This window comes from Juglans microcarpa x Juglans regia, chromosome 2S (assembly GCF_004785595.1).
Source record: "Juglans microcarpa x Juglans regia isolate MS1-56 chromosome 2S, Jm3101_v1.0, whole genome shotgun sequence".
Classification (NCBI taxonomy): domain Eukaryota; kingdom Viridiplantae; phylum Streptophyta; class Magnoliopsida; order Fagales; family Juglandaceae; genus Juglans; species Juglans microcarpa x Juglans regia.
The window spans coordinates 8,502,594-8,528,197 of record NC_054597.1 but is presented as its reverse complement, the minus strand read 5'-3'; the positions used below and the strand labels follow the sequence as shown (position 1 = coordinate 8,528,197).

The window sequence follows — 25,604 nt, the reverse complement described above, 5'->3', positions numbered from 1 at the left end:
TCCAATCAGATTTCTGGATTTTTAACTCTTGTATATTTTTCAGACAACTTTCTACGATAAGAAATGCTGGTTTCAACAAACCATTGTTGGACTTAAATTCTAAGACAACGATCGATCATCAAATACATGAAGGGAAATAAAGAAATTGGAAATCATGTACATGAGCTCTTTGCGGAAAGACTTCAAAAAAAAAAAGAACTTAAGCAGAGAAGAAACCAGTAGTAGCAGCCATACTAATCTGGCTTCTGGGCTCCCGAACCCAGCACTTGACCAGCTCCATTTTCTCGGATCCAATCTTCACCTGGAGCCTCTGAGCCAGGGCTGAAGCAGAAGAAACCAGGTCAACTACAAACCCTGCTTCACCACCACCACCAGCAGCAACCTTTCCTGCATCCCTGACCCTCCTCTCATACTCCTCCACAACCAAAATAGCAATATCTGCCATCTCTCTCTCTCTCTGATTTCGAGAAGCTTTTGAGTAGAAAACCCGACGTTGGTGTTTAGACTTTCTTCGAGTGAGTGTACTCTGCTTTGTGAAAAACTTGATGGAGAGAGGGAGATGAAGGGGCAGAGGAATTTAAAGGACAAGACAGGAGAGTTGGAAGTGGAAGCGTGACAGTTTTTGGATAAGCTTGTACAGCTCCTGCGCATTGTTTTATTATTATTATCACGAGCATACAACCCGCGTAATGCGCGGGTTGTTAGGTATGCTGTGTACGAAGAAAGAGAATTTGCTTCGTTTGATTACAAAATCAATCTCAATTTATTATAATTTATCATTATAATTTTTTTAAATTTTAATATAAAATATAATAAATAATTTAATTTTTTTTAAATCTTAAAATAATAATAATATTAAAAAATAATATTTTAACAATATTTTATCATCTCAATTCAACTTAATTCAACATCTAAACATAATTTAGAGACTGACTAAATTTTTTAATAAAAAAATTTGAAATGATTTATAATACGGTTTATTTAACAAAATAATATAAATATTAAATTAATACTTTTACGTAAAATTTTGAATTGGTTTATGTTTTTATATATAAAAAAATAAAATTTAAAAATTATAATAATTTATAATAAAACATTCCTTAAATTTAATCGAAATTATATATCTCGAGCATTCTCGACTTTTATGTATAGTAATAGATAGATTATTATTTGTCGGTGCAGTCGGTGACGTGGACGGCCCGTCGAAAGCGAATGCGAAACCGCGGTTTGCAACTTTGCGTAGCATCACGTTGTATTCGTTTCATTGATGACACGCAACCTTTTTTTTTTTTTATAACCATTGACGGAAGATAATATTTCTATAATAATTTAAATAAAAATATTATAGTTGTGTAAGAAGTTAGTGCAAAAAATTGTATTTATTAATTTCCTTTATTTAGACTACAATTGAATGATTTTGACTGAAGTTTAAGCATCACGTTGTATAAAATACCAAAAATATGAATTTTGTTTGGGGAAGATATATATTTCTCTCCACTCGTGTGACACGGTAGGAGGTCTATTAATATATATAGTTTGTTTTCAGAAATAAGATGAGATGAATTAAAATTAAAATTAAAAAATTAAATAAAATATTGTTAGATTATATTTTTTAATATTATTTTTATTTTAAAATTTAAAAAAATTGAATTGTTTATTTTATTTTGTATTAGAATTTAGAAAAGTCGTAATGATAAGATCATTGAGATGAGAAGTTTTCAAAATTTTGAGTTTTAGTCTTGAAAACAAACCGGGTAATGTTTGTATTACACAGGAAATGATGTATTTTGGGTGGATAAAGTATTTCATCTCCTTTCATTCTTACAATTTTCTCGAATTTTTATACAAAATATAATAAAAAATTTAACTTTTTCAAATCTCAAAATAGGAATAATATTTTATTAAATTTTTAATTCAACTTACTATCCAAACCGCACTTAAAACTAAACATTGCATCGGAATCTAGTAGGGGCTAGAGAGCTGCTGTATACATTATCGTTCAGTTGCCCACATCAGAAAGGGAAGCAAATGAAGTTGCACACGAATAGCAAAGGAAGCTTTGAAGGCAGAGGCATTAAAGATATGAACCCTTATATTTAAAGTTTAGTGCTTTCGGACGTTTTTTCATTGTTATAATTTACAGTCTATTATTGTTTCATGCATTCCTTCAACATATATAATAATAAAACTTAGTATTTTAATTATGTTTCTCATATATATGCTTATGGAACTTGTAACAATTTTAATAGATTGGATACCCGTTTTGAAGATACTTTAATTCTGTCCTAATTTGCTGTTAAATTAAAGGTAATACCTGCGTACTGATAATCTAACCAACAAGCTAGCCGATGAAAAGAGCCGTAGATCATGCAATCCATCTTTGCCTTTCATTCGTCAATGGGAATGTCCTTTTTCAGAAGATTGCAATATAGCGTATGGTATCCACAATCCACATGGCCTGTCTTGGTCCATCATTTATCTGTCTATTAATCCACATGGGTTGTCAAGCAGATTGGTGGTACCCCATTTTAGCTACGCATTGGCTTGACTCCTTCAAAAGAACAAGGCTATGAGACCAGGGCTACCATCTTATCCCTAGTAAGTACTTGGATTACATCAGCTGGATACAAGCCCCAAGCTGCATGCCTGGGACCAACCCCTCTATACATGGGTTTTTTTTTTTTTTTTGGGATTCTACTTTTTTTCACTTTTGTAGATGAGATGAGTTAAGATGAAAGTTATTAAAATATATTTTTTTAATATTATTTTTATTTAAAAATTTAAAAAAATTGAATTATTTATTTTATTTTATATGAAAATTTGAAAAAATTAAATTATTTATTTTATTTTATATAAAAAATTTAAGCAAAATGTAATTATTAGATGAGATAAGTTGAAAAAAATTCTTAAACTTGCACAAAGATTTTTTTTTTTCATGTCGGAAACCTCTCCAAGGCAGGGTCTTTCGGACCCACCCCTACAAAGTAAACTCTGGTCCCCTGCACCGCACCCTCGAAAGTTTCTCTATATGAAACTGGTTAAATCATTGAACCTTAGACTTTGAATGGAGTGATATCCCAAGACCAAAACCTTCACCACTTCGGCCAACACTTGGGGTTGACACTTGCACAAAGATTAATGCATTTACTTTTAGCATGACTACATTTTCTGTCCGAGTTCTCAATTATGGGTAGCCTCTCTCCCAGAAAACACAAAGTATCTCTAACTAAGAACAAGTGCACAAAAGATTAGTTCATGGATGACAGTTGTTCATTAAGATTATTACAGAAGTTCCTAAATACAACAAAAAGCTTCACAAACACAACAATTCCAATCACAAGAACATTGCATTAAAGAATCATCAATATGCCAATTGTTAGTTCTTCAAGGTGTATGTAAACCTGTTTTCTTACACTTACTGAAGGGTAGGTGATATTAATAGTAATAATTTCTGAAACTTCTTCACAAATTATCATTCAAACTTGTACAAATGACTGGATGAAGAGTGAGTGCCTTTTAAGATTTTGTCAATACAACTGTTTTAGACTCTGGAAGGTCCCTGGTAAGGACCGACTGACCATAATAGAGGGCCAGTCCATCTCAACATTGCCTTATTCTTGTTAACAGGAAATACAACCTTTGATTTCATAAGAGACCAAGTGTTTTCAGCTGCTGAACATGCTCTGGCGGGAGAGGTGGAGGCGACCAATCAGATCCTGTCATCTCACCATCTACATCCTCAACCACATATTCCTAGTAAAAGAAATTAAACCAGATTCACAACCAGGACCGAGTGGCCTTATGATATATGAGGATGAAGATGGTAGAAAACATGAGCATAAAAGTTGCACAGCTATCTGTAGAAAAGTACTTTGGAAGGCTACAATTTTCAATATACATTCTTTTCTTTTTTTATAAGTAAATTTTCAAAATACATTCTCCACGAGCCAGCACCATCATCTCAAATTCTCATCACAAAGAATATTTCCAACATCACTCAGACTGAATGCCTGAAGGCTGAAAACACTAGCACGTTTTCATGCAAACCTAAAAAACAGATATACCCCCTCCAAACTCACTGAAGAAAGACAATCTCACAAAATAAATATTTATGCTGCCAGGTCTAGAGATATCAGATATGTCAACCACTCCCGACTGTTATTTATAGTCTATCATTGTATAAAAACTAAAAAGGGAGGGGGAAATAGGACAGGTCAACTCCACTTACCTTTGTAAGCATCCTTTTCGCAAGTATGTGATAATGACGCTGCCAAATTCGTTGCCCCACCATTGTGGCCACCAACACACTGTAGAATATCCCAATCACAGTAAAAAGTCCAAGAACAATCAAAGCCATAATAAATAGCAATGGCAACCCTGCTTCACCAGCACCTCCTAAGCAACCGCATTCACTTGCCATACCAGCACAACTTTCAAAACATGTAGTACAGTCAGTCCACATACAGAGAGTACCAGGTAGGTGACAATCTGCACACACACTGCAACAGCAGAAAGAAAATTTGAATCATCTCATTCAACAGCATTCGAATTTTTCAGTTTTACATAGATAATCACACCTCAGATAATAGTATTTAATATTTTCATACAGTAGAATCTAAAATAACACCAAAACAAAAATTCATTCGATCACCCTATAACTATTGTCTGATATATTATAATCCAAGAGGCAGCACAAAGGCAGATTGAAGGTGTCAACACAAATGGCAGCCTTTTGCAACAAATGACAAGTCAACAATGGGGATAATGAGAAATGATTGTAAATACCCAATCTTTTGAAATAAAAGCAAGAATGCATTCAAGCAATTGCATGTATGCCAAGGATCATCATAGTAGAGCTGCCTATATCTGAGCAGCAAGAATGGAATCCATGTCCACAGCAACAAAAACAGATAAGCATTACTAACAGTAAAATTTCACTTTATGCATGGAATACAAGTCACAATTGAAAAAGGACAACCAGTTTGCTTGTGTGTGTGTTGGCACAAATGCCAGGATACATGTTTGCACTAGCATGTAAGCATCTCATGATTCCCATAAAGCAATATAATCAATCTCGCATTCAACTTGCTCCCCATCACTCTAACACATTAGACAGAGGCAGAATTGAAGACAAAAAAAAAACTACAAGGGATCAACGTTGTAATAGTGAAAATGATACAGCAGCAACCAAACAATAAGACATACCATCTGCATTAATTATACTAATGATTTGTCATTAAATGCATCAGAATCATACCCTGGTTGACAGCAACAAAGACATAATTCTCGACAAGGCTGAGCCAAATCATTGCGAACTCTTCGATCATAGCAAGTAATAAAGCATCCAGACAGCCCAAGCAGTGCAAAAAACAATAGAGCCCCTGTACTCACCAATATCATGCATGAATTACCAACATAAAAATGGCATTGATATACTGATGCAAAAGGTAAAGTGAATGCCAGTACATATAGCCTTGCATTAGTGTCTCGAAGCATCAAAAAACTAGAATTTTAATTAACTTATCGGTTTCCATCTCCTAAGCCAAAATATGACCAAAGATTATAATTGTAAGGAAATTTATGAGTCATTAACTGCCAATAAATGTCAATTCCTGCACCTCCACTCTGCCGCCACCATCATTTTTTATCTTAACAGAAAAAAGGAAGTTTGAGTATCTTAACTGTCATCCTTGAATGTCATAGAATCTAGCATCCTTTATTTTTTGCAAAACTAATAACTACATTTATAACTCTGTAACCTTGATACTGCGCAAGAAAATCATCCCAATATGTTCCAGGGGCACATGACCTTGTATATGTTGCTTGAAAAGCATAAATATAAGTATATGACCACCCAAAATTGTATGACCAAAATACTCTATGCATACTACCAAGTGACACAAGATGAGAATCACATCAATGAATTTACAAGGAAAAAATGTTGACCAACACTGTTTACAACAAGCATACTTGTATACCCATTTTGAGAACTGCTACTTAGGTTATTAAGTTTTTACCGCAAATGTAATAGAAACTAAGCCCACTATCAAAACCCCATGCAAGACGAAGCCAGAACTGCTGGTAGCCATCTATCAAATACACCAAATACGCGAGTGACGCAATCACCTGCATACAATAAACATTTAATATCAATATCTGCTCTATTAAATAAACAATTAAAAGAACATGACTAGACGCAGAGAACAGATGACCTACAAGCTGAACAGCCAGAAATATAAATATAATATCTCTAGTCACAAAGAATCGAAATTTCAAGGTTCGCCATTTCCTATCAGCAGCAACATGAACTCTCAAATGATAAGGGGCCTTGCAGGTTGTGCAATGAGCAAAAGCAAACCCTTCCTGCAGAAGTTAACATAAGATGCAGACAGATTAAAAACGGCAGATTAGCAATAATGCCTAAGGAATATCAGTACACATGTTTACAGTAATTAGGGTTAACTAACAGCTTATACAATCAAAAGCCTATCACCAATGAGATCATCTTAGATGTGGTTTGGATAGTGAGTTGAGATGAGATGAGTTGAGATAAAAGTTGAAAGTTAAATAAAATATTGTTAGAATATTATTTTTTTTAATATTATTATTGTTTTGAGATTTGAAAAAATTGAATTGTTTATTATATTTTGCGTGAGAATTTGGAAAAGTTGTAATGATGAGATGAGATAAAACGCTACTTGTATCCAAACGGGGCCTAGTGTAAAAGTGCATCCATTGTGAAATTTGCAAATCATGCATGTCGCTATATAATTTGTGTAATTCAATGTGTCTGAGCAGACGTGTCATTCAGATGGTCATTTAGATACATGGTGCTAATGCAAACAGGGTGGATGTGCAAGCCATGGATTCAAGCGTGGTCTACCATAGTATTTTATCAGATCAGATTAGCGGTTACCCTTGTGTCCATAGGATGTGGGACCGATGCACAGCCTTGCACACAGGGTTAAGTGTGTTGGCTAGTCAGACAAGTCAGTTAGTCCAGATAAGTCAAATAATTCAGATCAGTCATTATACCAAAAATATTTCCAAGTCATGCATGTCATCAGCATATTTATGAACAATCATGATTTTAATTCTTAGAATGAAATATTATTGAAAAACCTTATGTTAAGTATGTTTACATTATGATGAGTTTTTTACTAAGTCTTGACTAATTTTAGTTTTTTTATGTTTTTAACCACCCAGGTGAGGATGATGAGTACGAGCAGACAGGTCAGGCTTAGATGGAGTAGTTTGATTTAATTCCAGGCTTTTTAGTTATTTATGAAATATATTTTTCAATTCAAACTTCGATCATATTTCTCAAAACATGTTTTATTTAATAATTATTTTTATGAATTAGATATTTATTTTATTAAATTACGAGATCTCTTGCCTAGTATTATTTATGAAAATGCGTGACATCTCTAGCCTACGGGAGGGGGTGTTACACTCACATAACCTGATCTAACCATTTGAGCTATGATCAGATACATAACTGGCATAGGAAACCCTAATATGACAATTGAATGATATGATCTATTAGATTTGAAAAGGCACATGAGGATGGCAGCCATACCCTTACAGCTCGCCAATGATCCAAACATTCCCGGTGTACATACTTTGATGTACCTTTGCACTTGCAAGGAGCTATAAAATCCCTACCTGAGTGAAAAAAAATGAGAAGATCACAAAATGATGAGCCTAAATTGTCCCACTCAACTCTAAAAGACACCCATATAGCAGTCAAGGAAAAGGGAAAAATAATTGTCCAGAACCTAAGCAAAAAATCACAACACATATCTAAAAAAAACTCTGCACTATTGACATAAAAACAGCGAAATCAGTCCAGCTCTTCCTTCTCAGCGAATGCATAAATAAGAGAAGTTCATATAAAACTGACCCTACAGTTTTCTTAGATGTTACTGGTTTTAGATGATCTATTGTCTTATTGCTGAGAAGTTAAGAGCACGGAATGTAATTCCAAGTAAGTATTAAGTACGGACACATGTTACTCCTATCTTATTATTAAAGATTAGTGCTTACATAAACAATTTTAGAGGCATGACATTTTGTGATAAGAATGGAGTATCAGGTTATTCATGAATCATACTCCAGGAGTACATGATAATTTTCTGTAATTCCATATTAAGCCCACGTCTTTGCAAAGGTGGATGCAATTGCTTGCCTTATTAGTTCACTTAAAATACATTTTCAGAAGTCCAGAGCAACATTTTTTTTATACAAGTAAGAAGTAACGTCCAATGGAAGGCCCAAATTGCATGACGTATACTCCAAAAGGACTAGTCAATAATACAATTGGAGCTCTATTGAAACCTTATAAAGAGCAAGAACTTCTCCTTCCCAAGCAATAATCCAATACACCACCGACCCTTATCCATATCGGGTATGACATAAGAAGCCCAAAGTAGCAACAACATATGTAAATTGTTTCCTCGTGTTAAAAACAGTAAAAGTGTTACCACTGAGTACCAATTTGCAAAAGAGTCATATCATAATGACCTTTTTCCGACAATTCATGTTAATGATAGAAACTCTCGCAAAAAAAGAAAAAAAAAATTAAACATACTTGGAACTTGCTATAATAATAATAATCTCGAAAATCGACTCTATAGAAAAAGAAACAAAAGGTCAAATTTATAATAACAATTCACTTAAAACTTAAAATGTTGAAGATAATTTCGACAAAAAAAAAAAAAAAAACGAAGTGACTTGTCGAAACCAAAAGTGGAAATTTAAGAAAATCGACCGGAAAAATTACCGTCGGTTTCAAGGCAAATCCTGCATTGAATTTGTTCTCCAGGGCCAGCCTCGAGATCGATCTCGCTGGGTTCGGCGATCGGCGTCGGAGGCACGAGAGGCGAAGACTCCAAGCGATCCGCCATTGAGTTGCGGGGGAGAGACAGAGAATAAGCTGTTTGAGAAATTTTAGGGAAACGAGCCTAAAACCATGAAATTCATAGAGAAAAACCCTACTCCTTCACTCTTTCTGTCCCTTCGCATATGTGTCTCGGTGGGAGAGGAAATTGAGCAGCGCTGAAGTTTCTGATGACACGAGGAGAACGAGAAACAAAAAGTTCCAGTAACGGGTACGATGTTGTGTGAAATATTTGTTTCCGAATTTGGACCTCAGCTCTTCCCCGTTTCACTGCAAAATTCTCTTTTTATTTTTTTTTTTTCAATTTTTTTATTCATATTTTTTATCATTTTAAAATATTTTTAAAAAATATAAAAAAAATCAATACATTAATATTCATTTCCTTAATTATTAAATAAAAAATTTTAAAAAAAAAATTAAAATACATGAAGTATCAAAATGAGAAGACAAATGAAGTAGGTAAAATAACATTTTTCATAGCACTATATAGGAAATTTTACTCCTTAATTTTTAAATTTATATATCATTTTAACTGTATAAAATTGTCTAAGATCTCGTTTGGAATGAGAAATGAGATGAGATGAAATGAGATAATTTTAGATGAGTTGAATAAAATATTGTTAAAATATTATTCTTTAATATTATTATTATTTTGATATTTGAAAAAGTTGAATTGTTTATTATATTTTGTATAGAAATTTGATAAAGTTATAATTATGAGATGAGTTGAGATTACTTCTCAATCCAAACGGGGCCTAACGGATCATTTAATATTTGGAATATAGAATTATGTGAATAGTATTGAAACAATTTAAATGAAGATGTTTTATTGGATTTTGAAAAATAAGAAATAAAAAGTTAAATAAAAATATTATAAAGTTAAAATAGTATTTGAATATAGTTTTTAAAATGATATTTTTTAAAGTTTGAAAGAATTGTATTAATTTTTATGCTTTATTTTAAAATTTGTAAAAGTTATAATGATTAGATAAAAATGTTAAAAATTTGAGATTGAAAAATGTTTTGTGTTTTAGTGATGTTTGGGAAAGAAATTGTGGATGTTTTGAGAATTTTACAACAATTCTAATTACCTAAACATGACCTAATTATGATCCTCTTCTAATACTAATCTCGGTGAAATACATAGAATTGAAAAGAGACAAAATGTTTATGACGAAAGAAATGCAAAAAAAAAAAAAGAGAAATAAAGTGATAATAAAGGATATAAATTGGGGGGGGGGGGGGGGGGGGGGGGGTGTGAATAAAGAAGTAGTAATATAAGGTGAAACTAATAATGTGATATTCTAAGTATCTAAACAAACGTGATAATCATATAAATATTATTAAAATAATTTGTGAATAATAGTCAAATTATTTGTGTTAAAATGTTTAATTGAGTTTTGGGGTGAGAGAAAAAAACTTTGAATAAAAATATTCCAAAATTGTTTGAATATAATTTTTTTTAGAAATTGAAAAAATTGTATTATTTTTTGTGTTTTGTTTAGAAATTTGAAAAATTTGTAATATTTACTAATTAGGTAATGATTAGATGAAAATTTTAAATATTTAAAATTAAAAAATGTTCTATATTTAAGTGATGTTTAGAAATGAAATTATGAAGATTTTTTAGATAAGATGAGAAATTCTTATCTCATCTAAGTTTCCAAACAACTACCATAAAAATGTTAAATATACAACAATAATAATGAGAAACAAGTTTACAAATTGAGGCCACGTCATATCTATTTTATAATCAAATATATCACGTCAAATTAAGTAAATTTGTAAGGTAATTTTTTTTTTTTATCAATAATCTTGACATTTCTCTAATATAAAACATGGAATATTTTGTAGATTGTATTTTGAAGAATAATTAAATACCAAAACATTGTATATTTTCACTAAATAAATAGTATTTACCTCACGTTAGATTTTCTATGAAGCAAACCACCATGCAAACGCGCCATTTTTACTTTGTTAAGTCTCATATTTGTGCAAATTAGGTAAATTATTTATTTGTAACCAATAAATTGTTTTTGAACCTTAGATCTATGGGAAGCATACCTTCAAAACTAAAATCTCTACCACTTGAATCAATCACTAAGGATTTATTTCAAGTGTAATCGAGAAAATTATAATCCCTATTTCACATATTTATAAATCAATATATGTATTATTCATTGTTACTCAAATTTTCAAATAAGCATTAAATATTTATTAAATGTTGCCTTTTTCATATATTATATCTATCTCTTTCAAATCCATATAAAAATCAAACTTAAAAGTTTTGGGATTTTAATCTATAATACTGCATATAATCGTAGAGTGTGTAAGCGTCGTGCAGTTACTTTGAAAAAAAATGAAATCTACTATTAAAAAAATTATTTTTTTCACATAGGTCTTATATGTATTCATTTTTTTCAAAGTAATTGTACGATATTTGTACACATATGACGGCAATTATCATTTCTCAGATATTAAATATTAAATTTGATTCATTTCCTAAGATAATGAATAGATGGTTTTTTTTTTTTTTCTAAATCATGATATTATAATTGACCATTTGTGTGTTTTGGCGTCGGCTTTATGTAACATCTTTACACAAATTTACTACACGGGAAGTAAAATTTAGGCGTAAAGATACATGCAAAGGTCAGCAACAGTAGAAGCGATGCAAATTCTTTTCCTTAAATTATAAATAAAGATATTTAAAAGAATAAATATAAATAGAAATTTCTGTTGGGACCAATCATTTTGTACATATGATATGATATCATCTAAACCACACATCTCTTAAGTCTAAAATAAAAAAGTAGAGAATTAAAAGCAGTTATGTAGTAAGTGTAAAATGTATATTACTACAATGACTTCTCTCTAATATTATTCTATTTAAAATAAATATATATATATATTTAAAATATTTGTGAGTGGCTTTTCTGCAACTACTAAACACGCGGTTGCTTCTTTTTTTTTTCTTTTTTTCCTGTGTTATAAAGATAATGGGTAGAATCACTCTATTTTTTTTTTTTTTTTTTTTATTTCAACCCTCTTGTTTGAGTTCGATAAGGGTTTGGATCTGCAGTGTATTGGATCTATTACAATGAATTTTGCTAAATATAAGGGTCCAAATTTGGGAAGTGGGATGAGGCACAAAATTTTTATCTCATCTAATCTCATTATTACATATTTTTCTAATCTCTATACAAAATATAATAAACAATTTAACTTTTTCAAATCTCAGTTCACATTTTTCAAATTCCAAAACAATAATAATATTAAAACATAATATTTTAAACTTTTAAATAAAACATAAAATTCTCATCTCATCCCTCAAACCGTCATTATAAGTGAACTTAAAGCATGATAGTGTTTGAACAAATGATAAATGATGAGACAAAATTCGCAAGTTTGGAAATGGGATGTGACACAAAATTTTCATCTCATCTCATCTCATTATTATACATTTTTCAAATTCTCATACAAAATATAATAAACAATTCAACTTTTTTAAATCTCAATTCACTTTTTTTAAATTTTAAAATAATAATAATATTAAAACATAATATTTTAAACTCTCAAATAAAATACAAAATTCTCATTCTACGGTCCAAACCGAGCAAAAACAAAAGAGCGGCTACTTTAGGAAAGGTAATTGTGGCTGTCGGCTGATCAATGTCACAATATGTGCTAAAGTCAGGTATTGATAAGCAAGAACCGTCATAGACCCCTTCCTTATCCTCGTAGATATTCTTCCAAAATTGGTTAAGATAAGTGTCACGTATACTTATATTTTTATTTATAAGATTTATTGTATTAATTTTTTTTAAATTTAATTTTAAATTTTAAAATTTAAAATTTTCAACGTATCAATAACTGATATACATATAAATAAATTTTTCTTCCAAAATTGGTTAAGATAAGTGTCACGTATACTTATATTTTTATTTATAAGATTTATTGTATTAATTTTTTTTAAAATTTAATTTTAAATTTTAAAATTTATAATTTTCAACGTATCAATAACTAATATACATATAAATAAATTTTTTATATAAGTTTTTAGATACATTTAAAATTTTCCATTGATTAATTGGTTCGATGAAAGGATCGAGTCAACCGGCGATTCCAAATTGTCCCGCATAAGCTCTCCTTCGTAGATATTTACTCTTCCTAAGTAGCTAATCTGGGATTTAAGTGTACGTCACCTAAAGACTCTCTGGTTAAAGTTTTGAGATGTGAATGGAATGTCGGTTTTTTTTTTTTTTTTTTCTCTCTTGATGAGAGAATGCTTTCCCTCTTCACGAAACTCCTTTAATACCAGGTTGGAAAGAGCTTTGCTATTCTTCATTGCTACACTTCACACACCACAGTTATTTTTATTTTATTCTTAAATTAATTAAAATTTTCTACTTATCATCTATATATCACATATTTAATAAAAAAAAAAGATAATATTAATAAAAAATTATGTGTGGTGGGTAGATGGTGAGTAAAATTTTTCGGTTGGAATTATAGTTCTTTGCAGGAATTCACTTAATCCATGACAACCTAGCTTTAACTGCAGATATATGAAAATAAATCTAACAAGAGCACCAAATTGCTTGAAAATTCTTACACTAGAACCTGACTGAAAGTAGCTAAACTGAAACCATAACATTTTGTCAAATTTATCATCGCCGCAGCTCAATAGTTATACAGTACTCTAGTCGTGCAATAGAAATATGACTACCAATAGAACCACAACAACCCGAAGCAGGCCTCCTCATTAGCTAAAATATGAAATTAAGATGCTGTTAGACAACATTCACATAGAGAGACTGTTTCTGGCGGAGGCTCTACAGCTTCTGCAGTCTACTTCTTCCTTTTCTTTGGGGGCTGGAGTGCTTCCTCGTCTTCATCCTCCTCCTCCTCGTTGTCTTCTTCCTCTACCACTTCTTCATCCTCTTCTCCACCGTCGTCATCATCATCGTCGTCATCATCATCGTCATCATCTTCATCTTGGTCATCACCATCTTCTTCTTCGTCATCCTCTTCCTCTTCCCCGTTCTCCTCTGCTCCACCTGCCCCGCCATCTGAACCCTTCTTTGAGTTACTCTTATTGTTGTTGGGGTTGCTCCCATATTCTCCTACATCTTCAGATGACAAGTCCTCTTCACCTCCTTCAAATCCACCATCACCATCATTGTCATCTTCCCCATCATCATCATCATTGCCGTCATCTCCATCAGCATCAACCGGCTTGTCTTGGTTTTGAGTGTTTTGATCTCCTTTGATGTGAGGATCCTGAAGCTGTGTTCCATTGCAGGTCAAGAGAGAATATAGAGTATAACAGGTAAAAATGGAGAGAAGATATGGCACATGCACTGCATAATTTGGCAAGGGCCAGATATTCCAAATTATCATTTTTTTTTTTTTTTGATGCCGAGGAACATTTCCAAGGCAAGACCCTTTGGATCTACCCCTGCAGAGTAAATCCCGATCCCATGCACTCCATCCACGAAACTAGTTAAATTGCTGGCTTTTCACTAGGTGGTGTGGCCCAAAAAAATTGTTTGCACCCTATGAGGTATTAAACCTTAGATCTTGAAGGAAATGATACCCCAAGACCAAGGCCTTCACCACTTGGGCCAACCCCTTGGGGTTCCAAATTATCATTATATGCATCAAGCCATTTCTCCACCCCAAAAAGGGGAAAACAACGTAAGACACAATAAAGAACACATCAACAAGCTATGCTAAACCAAGCATCAATCCTACCACTGTTAAATACCTGTTCTGGGTCAATCTAAAAATCAATAGTATCAGATGTGTCACAAACAAGAAGATCAAACTCAATAGGTGGGAGGATGTGAAAAGATTAAGACTGTGTTTGGATGTTGAGTTGAGTTCAATTATTTATAAATGGTAGTGAATTGAGATAGTGGAATGTGTTTTGTAGGGTCCACTTAAGATGAGTTTAAATGTGTTTGGATGTTAAGATGAATTTAGATATATTTATGTGAAGTTAAAAAAAGTTGTGGGTCCCGTGTGTAAATAGATGTTGAATTGAAAAAGGTTGTGAATCCCTCGTGTAAAGAGATTTTGAGTTGAAATGAGTTTAATAATTTAAGAATTGAGTGTTTGGATGTTAGACTTAACTTAAAATTAGATTGAATTGAATTAATTTCAATTGAGTCTAACAACTAAACGGGGCCTAAGTTACATGGTTTTAGGTCAAAAGGGCAAAAACTATACATGTTAGCCCGAGAATCGGGCAGACTGTTGTCTAAAGAATCCCTTCAATGCAAATGCACACGCAATAAGGAGAGGTGTGGGTAGTAGTCCAGACGGGTTCATTATCTTCCTATTTTCAAAGGGCAAAAAGGGACCTTGGAAGTAATGGAATGGAATATGCTATCACACAGTAAGATAAAAAGGAAATATGCCTCCAATAGGCAAGGGGGCAACCTTCCCACTAACGCTTACTCGATTTGTCCACCCCCCTCCCCCCCCCAAAAAAAGGCGATTCTCTGTTAGCTTAAAGGTGAAAGCCAGAGATTGGGTGCATGCTTGCTTTGAGCTCAAGCTGTTAATTCTTTATCAGCCCAGTTCACTAGCATCAAGCACAGACAGTGGTATGAATTGAAGTCCACTTCCTCGAGTACCAACTTGAAATAAAGAACTGAGAAGAAATATTAGCCCCAAAATACCAGACAAGTGGAATTTTTCAAAGAGGAAAAAAATCATAAAAATTAAAAATTAAAAAAATATTGGAATACTGAAATTAGATAAATAAACATATCATATATATCGATATATCCTACAGTAATTAATGTTTTATCTCATGAAAATTTAATGACGTGTTTATTTTCTTCGAATAGATGACCTAATATGGATAAATAATTAAATACATGCCACGCGTCCCGCTTAAATATTGGGATATACATGTCACACGCATTCCACATCAGTCGAACGGGTCGAGTTACATCCAAGCCGGACCCGATTTCTTTTGATCAGGAAAATAGTTTTTTTCTCTTTTTTTTTTTCAATATTTTCGAAAATAAAATAAAGTAAAACCGTTGGACAACATAAGAAATGATTGAAGGAGAGGAGGGCATATCCCAGAGGATATTCCTCCCAACGTTGTCCCGTAAATTAAAATATCCCAATCCCCAGGAAAGCTGACCTTTTCCTCGTCAGAAAAGGACAACATAAGATTTTTAGTTTTATTTTATGTTTGTTCCAGACTGAACTGCTTCCACGTGCGACAACAATCGGAACTCAACCTACCCCCAAAACCTCGGTTAATCTACTCTTTTCCGAGTCCGGACTAACGTTCACCCAGTGCGCACGTTAGCAATTACCAAGGAAACAGGGGAGATAAAACCTAATCCCCAACCGCTTGCTATCGAAGTGCCCCTTCGTTAGCTCGCCGGTCTCCGACAAAACATTTTTGAAACCTAACCGGCGTTAAAACAAATTACAAGGAAGAAAGAAGTGCGCAGGATAAAGTCTAAAGATGTCTAAAGCACCGGCGCATCTTAGTAGGGACCAAAAAGGAGTTTTGGAGAGGACTAAAGAACCGTACAAGTCTAAATCCGATGGTTGACAAAACTATTTTCTTTTTAAATAAAAAAAATTAAGTGTCTTCTTAAGAGAATAAAAAGAGAGATAAAACAAGTGAGTTACCGGAGCAAGGAGGTGGGTTTTGAGCAGAGCCGAGAGGAGCAAAGTCGCTAGAGCATCCCCGGCGCACATTAGTGCTCCGTTACCAAGCGTAGCCACCGCTGAACCATGCTTCGCCTCCATAATAAAAAAAATAAAAGTGCCTGAGCAAACACGAAATAAATAAATAAATTAGCTGCTGCCGTCAGATCCGGTAAAAACTCATTCTAGCCGTTAGATCTCACTCCATTCACGTCACAGACAGGCACCGAAAAATCCATTTTTTTTTAAATGAAAAAAAGTGATGTATTTCTAAAGCTTGTGCAAATAGTTTTTTTTTTTTTTTTCTCTAGTGAAAAATAAAGGTGTTTTCAACGGATAGTTTTAGCAAAAGACAAAGGGTCACTTTCCAGCGCAGAGAAAATTCTCCGGCAACTAATGAAGTGGTTGTTTAACCGGAAATTGCGTAATCGCGGGAGGTTGTGATGGAAAAAGTTAACAAAACTCGCCGGAAATCGAACGATTCGAAAAGTTCGGACTAAGACTCGCCAAAACTAAACGGAACCTCAAAATCGTCTGGAAGCTAGAAACTACAAGAATGAACTGCATAATAAGGTGAAGAAGGGAGGTAAATCTGAAAACGCTAGTAATCAAACGGGGAAATCGATAGCAAGGGTTATCACTTGGCAAGAGATGTGAAGAATCAGAGAGCAAAACCATACCAGAAAGAAAGATCTGCGCGCGGCGATGCTGGATCCGATGGTTTCAGCCTCTAAAACTTGGGGAATCTGCAGCAGAGAGCCCGTGCATTACCGACCGTCCGATCGTAATCTTAGAGACACAGAGAAAGCAAGATATAGAAATATCAGAGGTCTCAGAGAGAGGGAGAGAGAGGGAGCGAGAGTACTGGTGGTGACTGACTGCCCGTAATTTCTCAGTCAAGTTTCGGGCAGCTCGGGCAGCGTACTCATCTTATAAACGGATAGTGTTTGGGCTGACCAAAGAGTTAATCTGGACAAGTGTGGGTTATATTAACTTTCAACGTTTTTATTTTCTTCTACAAATTAGAAAAAAAAACGTTTTTTCTTCTTTTTTAAGACCGGAAAAGGGAGTACAAACATCATGCATTATCTTCTAATTATTTATTTTGTCCATAAATTCGGCAGTCTTCAATCCTAATCCTACGTGATTTTTAATGTAAATATCTTCAATCCTATGTGATTTTTTGATGTAAATATCTTCAATCACATTTTATTTTATTTATAAATCTTATGATATTAATTTATTTTTAAAAAATATGTCGTTCTGCTATTTATAATATGTTGGGTTAATTCATTATTTAGCATGGGACCAAGTTAATTATAAAAAATAAAAAAAAATTAAATTTTACATGTTTTCATATTAATAATGTATTTATATATTTTTTTTAGTTATTAGTCAGTTTTTTTTTATCAATATGTAATAGAAAAGATCTAAATAATATAATTATGAAAAGACTTAGATGGAGGAAAATGTGAAATCCAATGAATCCTTGATAACAATGGTTCAGTTGATTAACTCAAGTAGAGTTTAACTAAGATTAATAATCAAGTTTTTAATTTTAATAGTCTTTTGCTTCTTTGACAAGGATTCATTGGTTGATAGGTGGGTCCTACAGCTGTAATTGGCTCTTTTTTTTTTTTTTTTTTTAAGGTTCGGTGGGCTTTGATTGGATGGAAAGGAGAAGAAGAAAAAAAGTGAAGGGATAGGAATAACAGAATAAGAGCCTTTGAATTGAGTGGGAGAATAAAGACGAGGAGGCAGGCAGGAATGGAGAGGATTGCGGAGGAATATCAGATGAGAAATTATATTTTTAATTTATATTTTTTTAAGTAAGTAAATTTGGGATTTAAATAAAAAAATTATTTTTTAATAATAGTCTTTTAATAAATAAAAAAAAATTAAGTATATAGAAATTGCACATTCTAAAACTGATTTAAGGTATTTTCTTTGAAATAAAAACTAAATTCAGTGTTTCTTTTACTAGAATCTATAGGTCGAATTAGAGACTCAATTATATTCTAAAGTCATACCCCCGTAATATTATAAAGTCACAAACCATCTTCTCTCATTTAATTATTATAATTTTTTTAAACTTTAATATAAAATATAATAAATAATTTAATTAATAATATGTTATTTTAATAATATTTTATTTACCTTGTACTCACAAACCAGACTGAATTATTCACAAGAAAAAACCTAACCAATTCGGAAGACTGTTGGGTGAGGGGAGACTTGGGACTATGTTAGGTGACAAGGAAGTTTAAGAGAGATTTTGGTGATTTGACTCTCCATAAATTTACTATTTCATGATAAAAAAAAATCTAATAATTAGTATGAAAATTAATAATTCAATTAGAGAAAATTAATAGAGTACATCGAATAAAATATTTATATTATATAATTTGATTTGAAAAATAAATTTTAAATTTTAAATTTTACAAATCAAATAAATAATTATATTTAAAAGTCTTTACAATACATATTATTTAGAATGTGACTTTCAAAATTTAAATATTACAAATCAAATTATATTACCTAATATAAAAACTTTCGACAAAGGTATTGGAAGGCTTGCTATTTGGATAATTAGTAGGTGTTGATGTGCCCAAAAAGGATCAAGAGCTGATGATAATTCGGATTCCTGAGCCCGACTAGGTGTAAAAAAGGGTCCTAATTGGTCTTATTATTGCAACCTAGGCCTATGTTGGGCTTGCCCATCCAAAATGACCCATATATATATGTTCATGTTTTCTTTGCAAATTTAATTTGTACAGCCTTTAAATAGAGATTACATTATAAATCTAATTAATTTTATATTTAATTTTTTTTTAAAATTATAATAATATCCTTATTAAAATGGTACTTTTTTTTCTATTTAATAGAAGGACTGCACATGCAGTCTTCATTTGAAGACTGTAAATAAAATTTCTCTTGTTTTTGCTAAGACCCAAAAGGAAGTTCTTTCTGCTAATTTTTTTATTGAATAATGCTAAATAAATTTTTAGGATATTTGCAATTTTAGAATATGCAGACTTTACATATTCTAAAACTGCAAATATCATTTTTTTTTTTTGTACACCTATCTCTCTTGTTCTCTGTCTAAACTTCCTTCATTCTACTCCGATAAATTTTAGCATGTTTCGCCCTATTTTGGCTTCTGTAACTTTTTCAAATTGATACAGGCGATTGATGTAAAATTATTTTGTAACTTTTTTTAAAAAAAATTTGTAAGCTTTGATTTATCAAATTTAATTTAGCTTTACATTCATGCTCTAATGAGTTATGAAAATCCTTTTTACGTCATATTTTATATTTGAGTTGCTTTGATTTAAACATTTTAGCTTGTATTTATGTCCACGTGTATGGATATTATAAACATATAGAAAATTATATATATATATAAACTCCACGTACTCCCTCCAAAACAGTTGGAGGAAATCTAGAATCCACATAAAAAAAATCATTTTTTTTTAATGATGGATCATACTTTTTTTCAAAAGGAATACGCAGTACTTATACATCCTAACATTACACTAAACACATATAATCTCTTTTCTTCAAAAAAAAAAAAAAATCTAAAACTATTATCAAAATGGAATTTAGATTTTTTCTCCAATTAAAAAGGATTTTAGGATAGCACTTAGAGGTTGGGCCAAGAAAAGCTTGAGACCAAAAAAGAGTTAAAATGTAGATTAAAATTTAAAACCCAACTCAAGGTTGCCGTGTCAGAAGTCAGAAGAATGAGTAGTAGCCTTTTCAAAATTATTGCAATTATTGCAATAATTTAAAACCCAACCCAACTAATTTCTTTTTTTTGATTTTATTTATCAAAAACGATAAAGTTACGGACAAGTAGCACGAAAACAAAAAAGGAGGGCATGCACATTTGTCTCTGCATGTATCACTTTTCATTGTTTATGATGTCTATTTTCTTTTATTTTTTTTAAATGTTAGGCACACATCCATACATCCATATACGTATCAAAATTATTTACTAATTTAATAAGATACTTGCGTTCGCGGTCCGACACGCGTTGCCATCAGATCGTATTGCATACATGCATGCATGCATCACATATGTGATAACATACCCACATGAACTTTGATACAAGTTTCCAAGAAAGAGCAAAAGCTAGAGTATGTATATATGGATGTATCAAAACTATGATGGAAGCATTAGAAATGCATTCCAAACATGTGTGAAGTTGACAAAAGCGTGCCCACTTTACACCTAAGTTGACAAGTCATGAATCTGTTTATAATTATATATACTAATTACTCGATCTGCAAAGCCTAGTAGTACTTTATATATATAAAAAAATGGTAATATTAATCTAAGCTGTGATATGTTTCCTCTTTTTTCTAAATGGAGTTTTGTGGTTATTTTAAGTGGAATAGGTGATGATATAAAATAAGTTTTGATCATTGCTTGCAAAGAAAATAATTATTAAAATATAAAAAGTAATTTTGGGTAGTGTTTGTTTACCAGGAAAAGGTACATAATGGACACTAATCATGATATATATGGATTAATCACTAATCCCAATATGTAATTGGAAAGGTCCATTATAAATCTCAAAGAAATTAGAATGTATTCTCTACGTATTGACTTATAAATATAATTTTTTTATAATATATATATATCTATAAGAAAATTACTTATTTACGATCAGTTATTTTTAATGAAATAATTATTTTTATTTAAAATGAATCTATTTTCATCGTAAATAATTTTTTTACCTTAAAAAAATGGTTAATTTGCTCCTATATACCCGTGATGATGCAAGCAAGGGAAGGAAAAAACTTGAATCAGCCAAATACAATCAATAATGTGATGGGATTTTGCTTTTAGCTAGGTAGGGAGCAAAAATGGCTCCGACCAAAGTGCAGACACATGAGACGACATAAAGCAAAATGGCATCAAAATCATGACGGTTGATCAGAATCTAAATTTATCTAATGATTTCTCTTGAATCTTCGAAAATTCTGACGCCACACCAACCATTGATCTTAGTGGCAACCACTTTAGGATGCACTTGAGAATACCACCACAAATAGGAAAAGTAGATCAGTGTTTGGGTGACGTTTAATTCTCATTCTTTATCCAAACAAATACACACAGAGCAGAAGATGACAAGGAAAATCACCAAGGAACCGGCCAACCATTGATCAAGATGTAGCTATGCATGTACCCCCACCACCATCACATCATAATATATATATATATATATATATATATATATATATATATATATATACACTTTACACACCATGTCACCATTGGCACCATGACCTAATTATATAATTATAAAAAATCTATCCTTGATCGATCTCTTTATTTTTTAAAGATTGTCTCTCATGAGTAGATAGTCCATACAAAAATAATGTCACTATCGTACTTTATGGTAATTAACCAGCTACGCGCACTTGATCATGGCATAAATTAAATTAAACCCTCCCGGCTAAATAAATTAATTGGTTCTTATAAATATATTTATATATATTCAAATTCAAGAATATAAAGGATATAACAGCAATTACATGTGATAGGTAAAGTCTCTTAAATTAATTAGATTGAAGTCTCAAGGCAACAGGACATTAATGTGTTACATGATCCATATATGACCAGAAAGCAAAACTGAAAAAAAAAAAGGTTCCAAAAATGAATCTAACCTAAAACCACATCATATTTAAAAAAGAATAATATTACATATAGTCGTTGAGTACTATGTAAACATCGTACAGTCGTTTTGAAAAAGAGTGAAATTTATTATTAAAAATTTATTTTTTTTATGTGAATCCTGTATTTATTTACTTTTTTCAAATTGATGGCAATGTACTTGCACACTCACAACTGCAACAATCATTTTTCTTCAAAAAATTATCCAATCCAAAATCTGGTGACCATATCCTTTTCCAAATAACACATGCAAGTTAAGCTAGCATTTTTCCATGCATGTTTGAGGAATTTAATTCATAACCATAAATGTACGTATGTACGTACTAGTTAGCTAGGATATGACTAATAATTTGAGGAGCCAGCCATGCATGCATATTCTTCTCAACGAGTACTGTAATGTTTTCTGATCTCTAGCTAGCTATATTATATATATACACATATATGACTCGGATAAAGAGATCATGATTTCTTTGTCTTTGAATATTCACTAATTAAGCACACGCGGATAAAGGGTGCATGCATGCAGTACGGGCTAGCTCATGCAAAAAAGTCGATAACTAAATTATAATTAATAACACAAAAAAAAAAAAAAAAACATGAAACTCTTTGTTTATAAATTCATGGAATTTTGCTCATAACGGCATAAATTTGGTATGAAACATGATGAATATCATGACTGGGTACTGTCGCTTTATTTATAGTACTATTTAATTACCAAAATAATTACAGGGCTAGCTATATATCTTTCTTTTTTTTTTTCTTTTTTTTTTTTAACAAAACACATGCATGCATTACAAACCAAACATCACAAGTGTTTTTCAGACAAGATGATCTTGTGAAATACATTCTGGAAAAGATCCCCACCACACACAAATATCATTTACATTCCAAGCAAACTTTGCTAACTTATGGGCAGCCTCATTCCCATCACGTATAGTATGTTGAAAAGTGCATCTCTGAAACTTCTTCATTAGGTCATTTATCTCCATGATGAGGTTTCCTAGCTAGAAGAGACATAGAGCTCCCAGCAGATTTAATAGCATTAACCAGCAACAATGAATCACTTTCTAAGATGAGATCATCATGTATCCCTTGATGAACACAAAGTTGCAAGCCTCTAAAGATTGCCAAAAGTTCAACTTCAGTATAGGATCGTTCGGTACTTCATTTTCCTTCTTACTTGCTGCCATAATGACCTCACCTTTACAATCTCTCAAAACTGCTCCCACACCTGCTCTTTGCTGATCTTGGAAGATTGCACCATATATATATATATATATATATATATTTGGTTTATATATAATATTTTCTATTATACGTACTCATGATTTTTAATTAACGTTTTAATTAACTGAAATTATTTGAGTGGTGCAAAAATCACTGAATTACAAGTACTCAAGTACTGTATTATTTGCAGGGTGGAACTCAGAATTTTCCTTATCTGCAAAACCACCATATATATTATAATATATATATATATATATATGTATATGTATCTAGCCCTTGCATTAATCAGTCATCATACTCATCATGATGAAATACAGAATTGTTGATGATTACATTATAAATAGCTCCACAAATCATTAATGGCAGTTGCAAAAAATTAGGATCGACTATTGATCAGGTGCAAGTAGCCTCCTCTCTCTCTCTCTCTCTCTCTCTCTCTCTCTCTCCACATAATAAACCTATCACATGATCGTACCATTGAATACTTTTGGGAGCTTGAGATTTTCATGCATCATGTGGATCGGTACTCATTATATATGTTGAATTTAGCTTTGCGAATATATATATATATATATATATATATATATAATATCAATTATATTGATCCTTTGAATAAAATTTTATTTCCAAATTAAAGGTGCAGATTAAACATGAGGAGTACTACTATAACTACTAATTAAATGAATGGCAACTCGAAACTAAAAAGGGTTGAGATCAGTTTCTGTCCGTCCCTGTAGGCTGTAGGATCCCAAAAGCCAATAATAAATAAATATTAAATATACGTTAAGCTGGAAACCTAGCAAGGTGAGCTGTTCGATCGGCAAAACTTCCAAATTCCAATTATAATTCAAGTCTATTTGTTTATAGGACATTATAAACGTCACTAGCAACTTTAGGCGCCGCCGAGTGGTTTGGTTGCCTAGCTAGCTAGCTTCGATCTCACATACTAGGAAACAGTTAGAAAGGAAACTAATTTACTGATATAAGAGAAATGATATTTACAATCATACGCATTATATTTCTTTTAAAAAAAAGTAAATAAATATAAATTCACATAAAAAAATTAATTTTTTTAATAATAGATCCACTCTTGCATAATTCATATATGTATCTAGCATTACTCGTAATATAAAGTAATGTTATTATTTATCTTGAGTTTTATTATATCATTGATCCATCATGCCAAATAATTAATTATGAGGTTCTTATTAATTGGCTTTTCACATTAAATATTTATATAGAAAGTTGCTTAAGAATTTAAAATGCATCATATCAGCTAATGTTATTTGGAATAACAAATCCAAAATGAAAAATAGTCCCCTTTTTTTAAATTTTTTTCATTTATAGCATATGCCTTCTACTTGTAACTATGCATGCAATTTGGAGAAAAAGAAAGGGGTTTTGGCAATTTGCATTCATTAATGACAAGTTGAGAATCCTAGCTTCCACAAAACAATCTATAATTCTTCAACTGATGGTAAGATGGAATCGAATTAGAACTCACACCCACCCAATGAATCATGTGATTTTTTTTACTATGAGAATATATGTCAAATTTTTTTTTTTTTAAGAATATAATATTGCATGCATATAATCCTTTCTCGACATGATAATCAGTTTATTTGGTTGCAATTATTCGATTCTTCTTGCATTCAGCCCATCAACCTCCATTATAACTTGCTAGCTAAGATTATATATATACTATATGATCAGTCTTTTACATCAAAATTAATTAATGATGTTTAATTTGTTTTTCTTTTTGTATTTTTAAGTGAAAGCACATCAGTTAGTGCCTCATGATCCATCTATTTTATATACTTCTTTTCTCGAATAAAACTTTAATAATTAGTTAACAAGTGGGTACGTATAATGATTCTCTTGATTTTCAATTCCTAGTCTATACGGCTATATATATATATATATATAATCTAAATATATATGTTCTCTTATATTTATAATATGTGGATATTAATTAAATAAAATAAAAACAGGCAAATCTAAAGTTTAATACCAGAGTAATTAATCGTGGTAAGTCATAATCTAATCTTTTCTAAAACTAATAATAATGAATGGTTTTTGTATTAACCACCAAATGCTGATCAGTTATTT

At 31.7% G+C, this 25,604-nt stretch overlaps 2 protein-coding genes and 1 long non-coding RNA gene across 3 annotated transcripts; 1 reads left to right on the top strand and 2 right to left on the bottom strand.

Moving 5' to 3' along the window:
- Positions 1 to 3,328: 3,328 nt before the first annotated feature.
- LOC121253082 lies at positions 3,329 to 9,119 on the bottom strand. Its single transcript, XM_041152978.1, has 7 exons — positions 8,783 to 9,119; positions 7,580 to 7,665; positions 6,217 to 6,363; positions 6,018 to 6,126; positions 5,258 to 5,381; positions 4,229 to 4,499; positions 3,329 to 3,753 (listed from the first exon to the last, which is right to left on the bottom strand). The coding sequence occupies exons 1-7, from the start codon at positions 8,904 to 8,906 to the stop codon at positions 3,646 to 3,648; spliced, it is 969 nt and encodes a 322-aa protein (XP_041008912.1). The 5' UTR covers positions 8,907 to 9,119; the 3' UTR covers positions 3,329 to 3,645.
- Positions 9,120 to 13,496: 4,377 nt separating this feature from the next.
- LOC121252538 (prostatic spermine-binding protein-like) lies at positions 13,497 to 17,559 on the bottom strand. The gene is made up of 3 exons (XM_041152237.1): positions 17,266 to 17,559; positions 16,568 to 16,707; positions 13,497 to 14,188 (listed from the first exon to the last, which is right to left on the bottom strand). The coding sequence occupies exons 2-3, from the start codon at positions 16,685 to 16,687 to the stop codon at positions 13,751 to 13,753; spliced, it is 558 nt and encodes a 185-aa protein (XP_041008171.1). The 5' UTR covers positions 16,688 to 16,707; positions 17,266 to 17,559; the 3' UTR covers positions 13,497 to 13,750.
- Positions 14,585 to 18,198, top strand: LOC121252539. Its single transcript, XR_005938235.1, has 3 exons — positions 14,585 to 14,706; positions 14,914 to 14,956; positions 18,188 to 18,198. It is a non-coding gene; the product is annotated as an uncharacterized LOC121252539 (long non-coding RNA).
- Positions 18,199 to 25,604: the final 7,406 nt, after the last annotated feature.

Excerpts from the sequence above, each read along its gene's own strand:
- LOC121253082 (XM_041152978.1), bottom strand. The coding sequence starts at position 8,906 with ATGGCGGATCGCTTGGAGTCTTCGCCTCTCGTGCCTCCGACGCCGATC. Across the intron at positions 7,666-8,782 it reads GATTTGCCTTGAAACCGACG|GTAGGGATTTTATAGCTCCT; the intron begins GTAATTTTTCCG and ends TTTTTCACTCAG. Across the intron at positions 6,364-7,579 it reads ATCATTGGCGAGCTGTAAGG|GAAGGGTTTGCTTTTGCTCA; the intron begins GTATGGCTGCCA and ends TAACTTCTGCAG.
- LOC121252538 (XM_041152237.1), bottom strand. The coding sequence starts at position 16,687 with ATGGAGGCGAAGCATGGTTCAGCGGTGGCTACGCTTGGTAACGGAGCA. Across the intron at positions 14,189-16,567 it reads AAACCCACCTCCTTGCTCCG|CTTCAGGATCCTCACATCAA; the intron begins GTAACTCACTTG and ends AATGGAACACAG.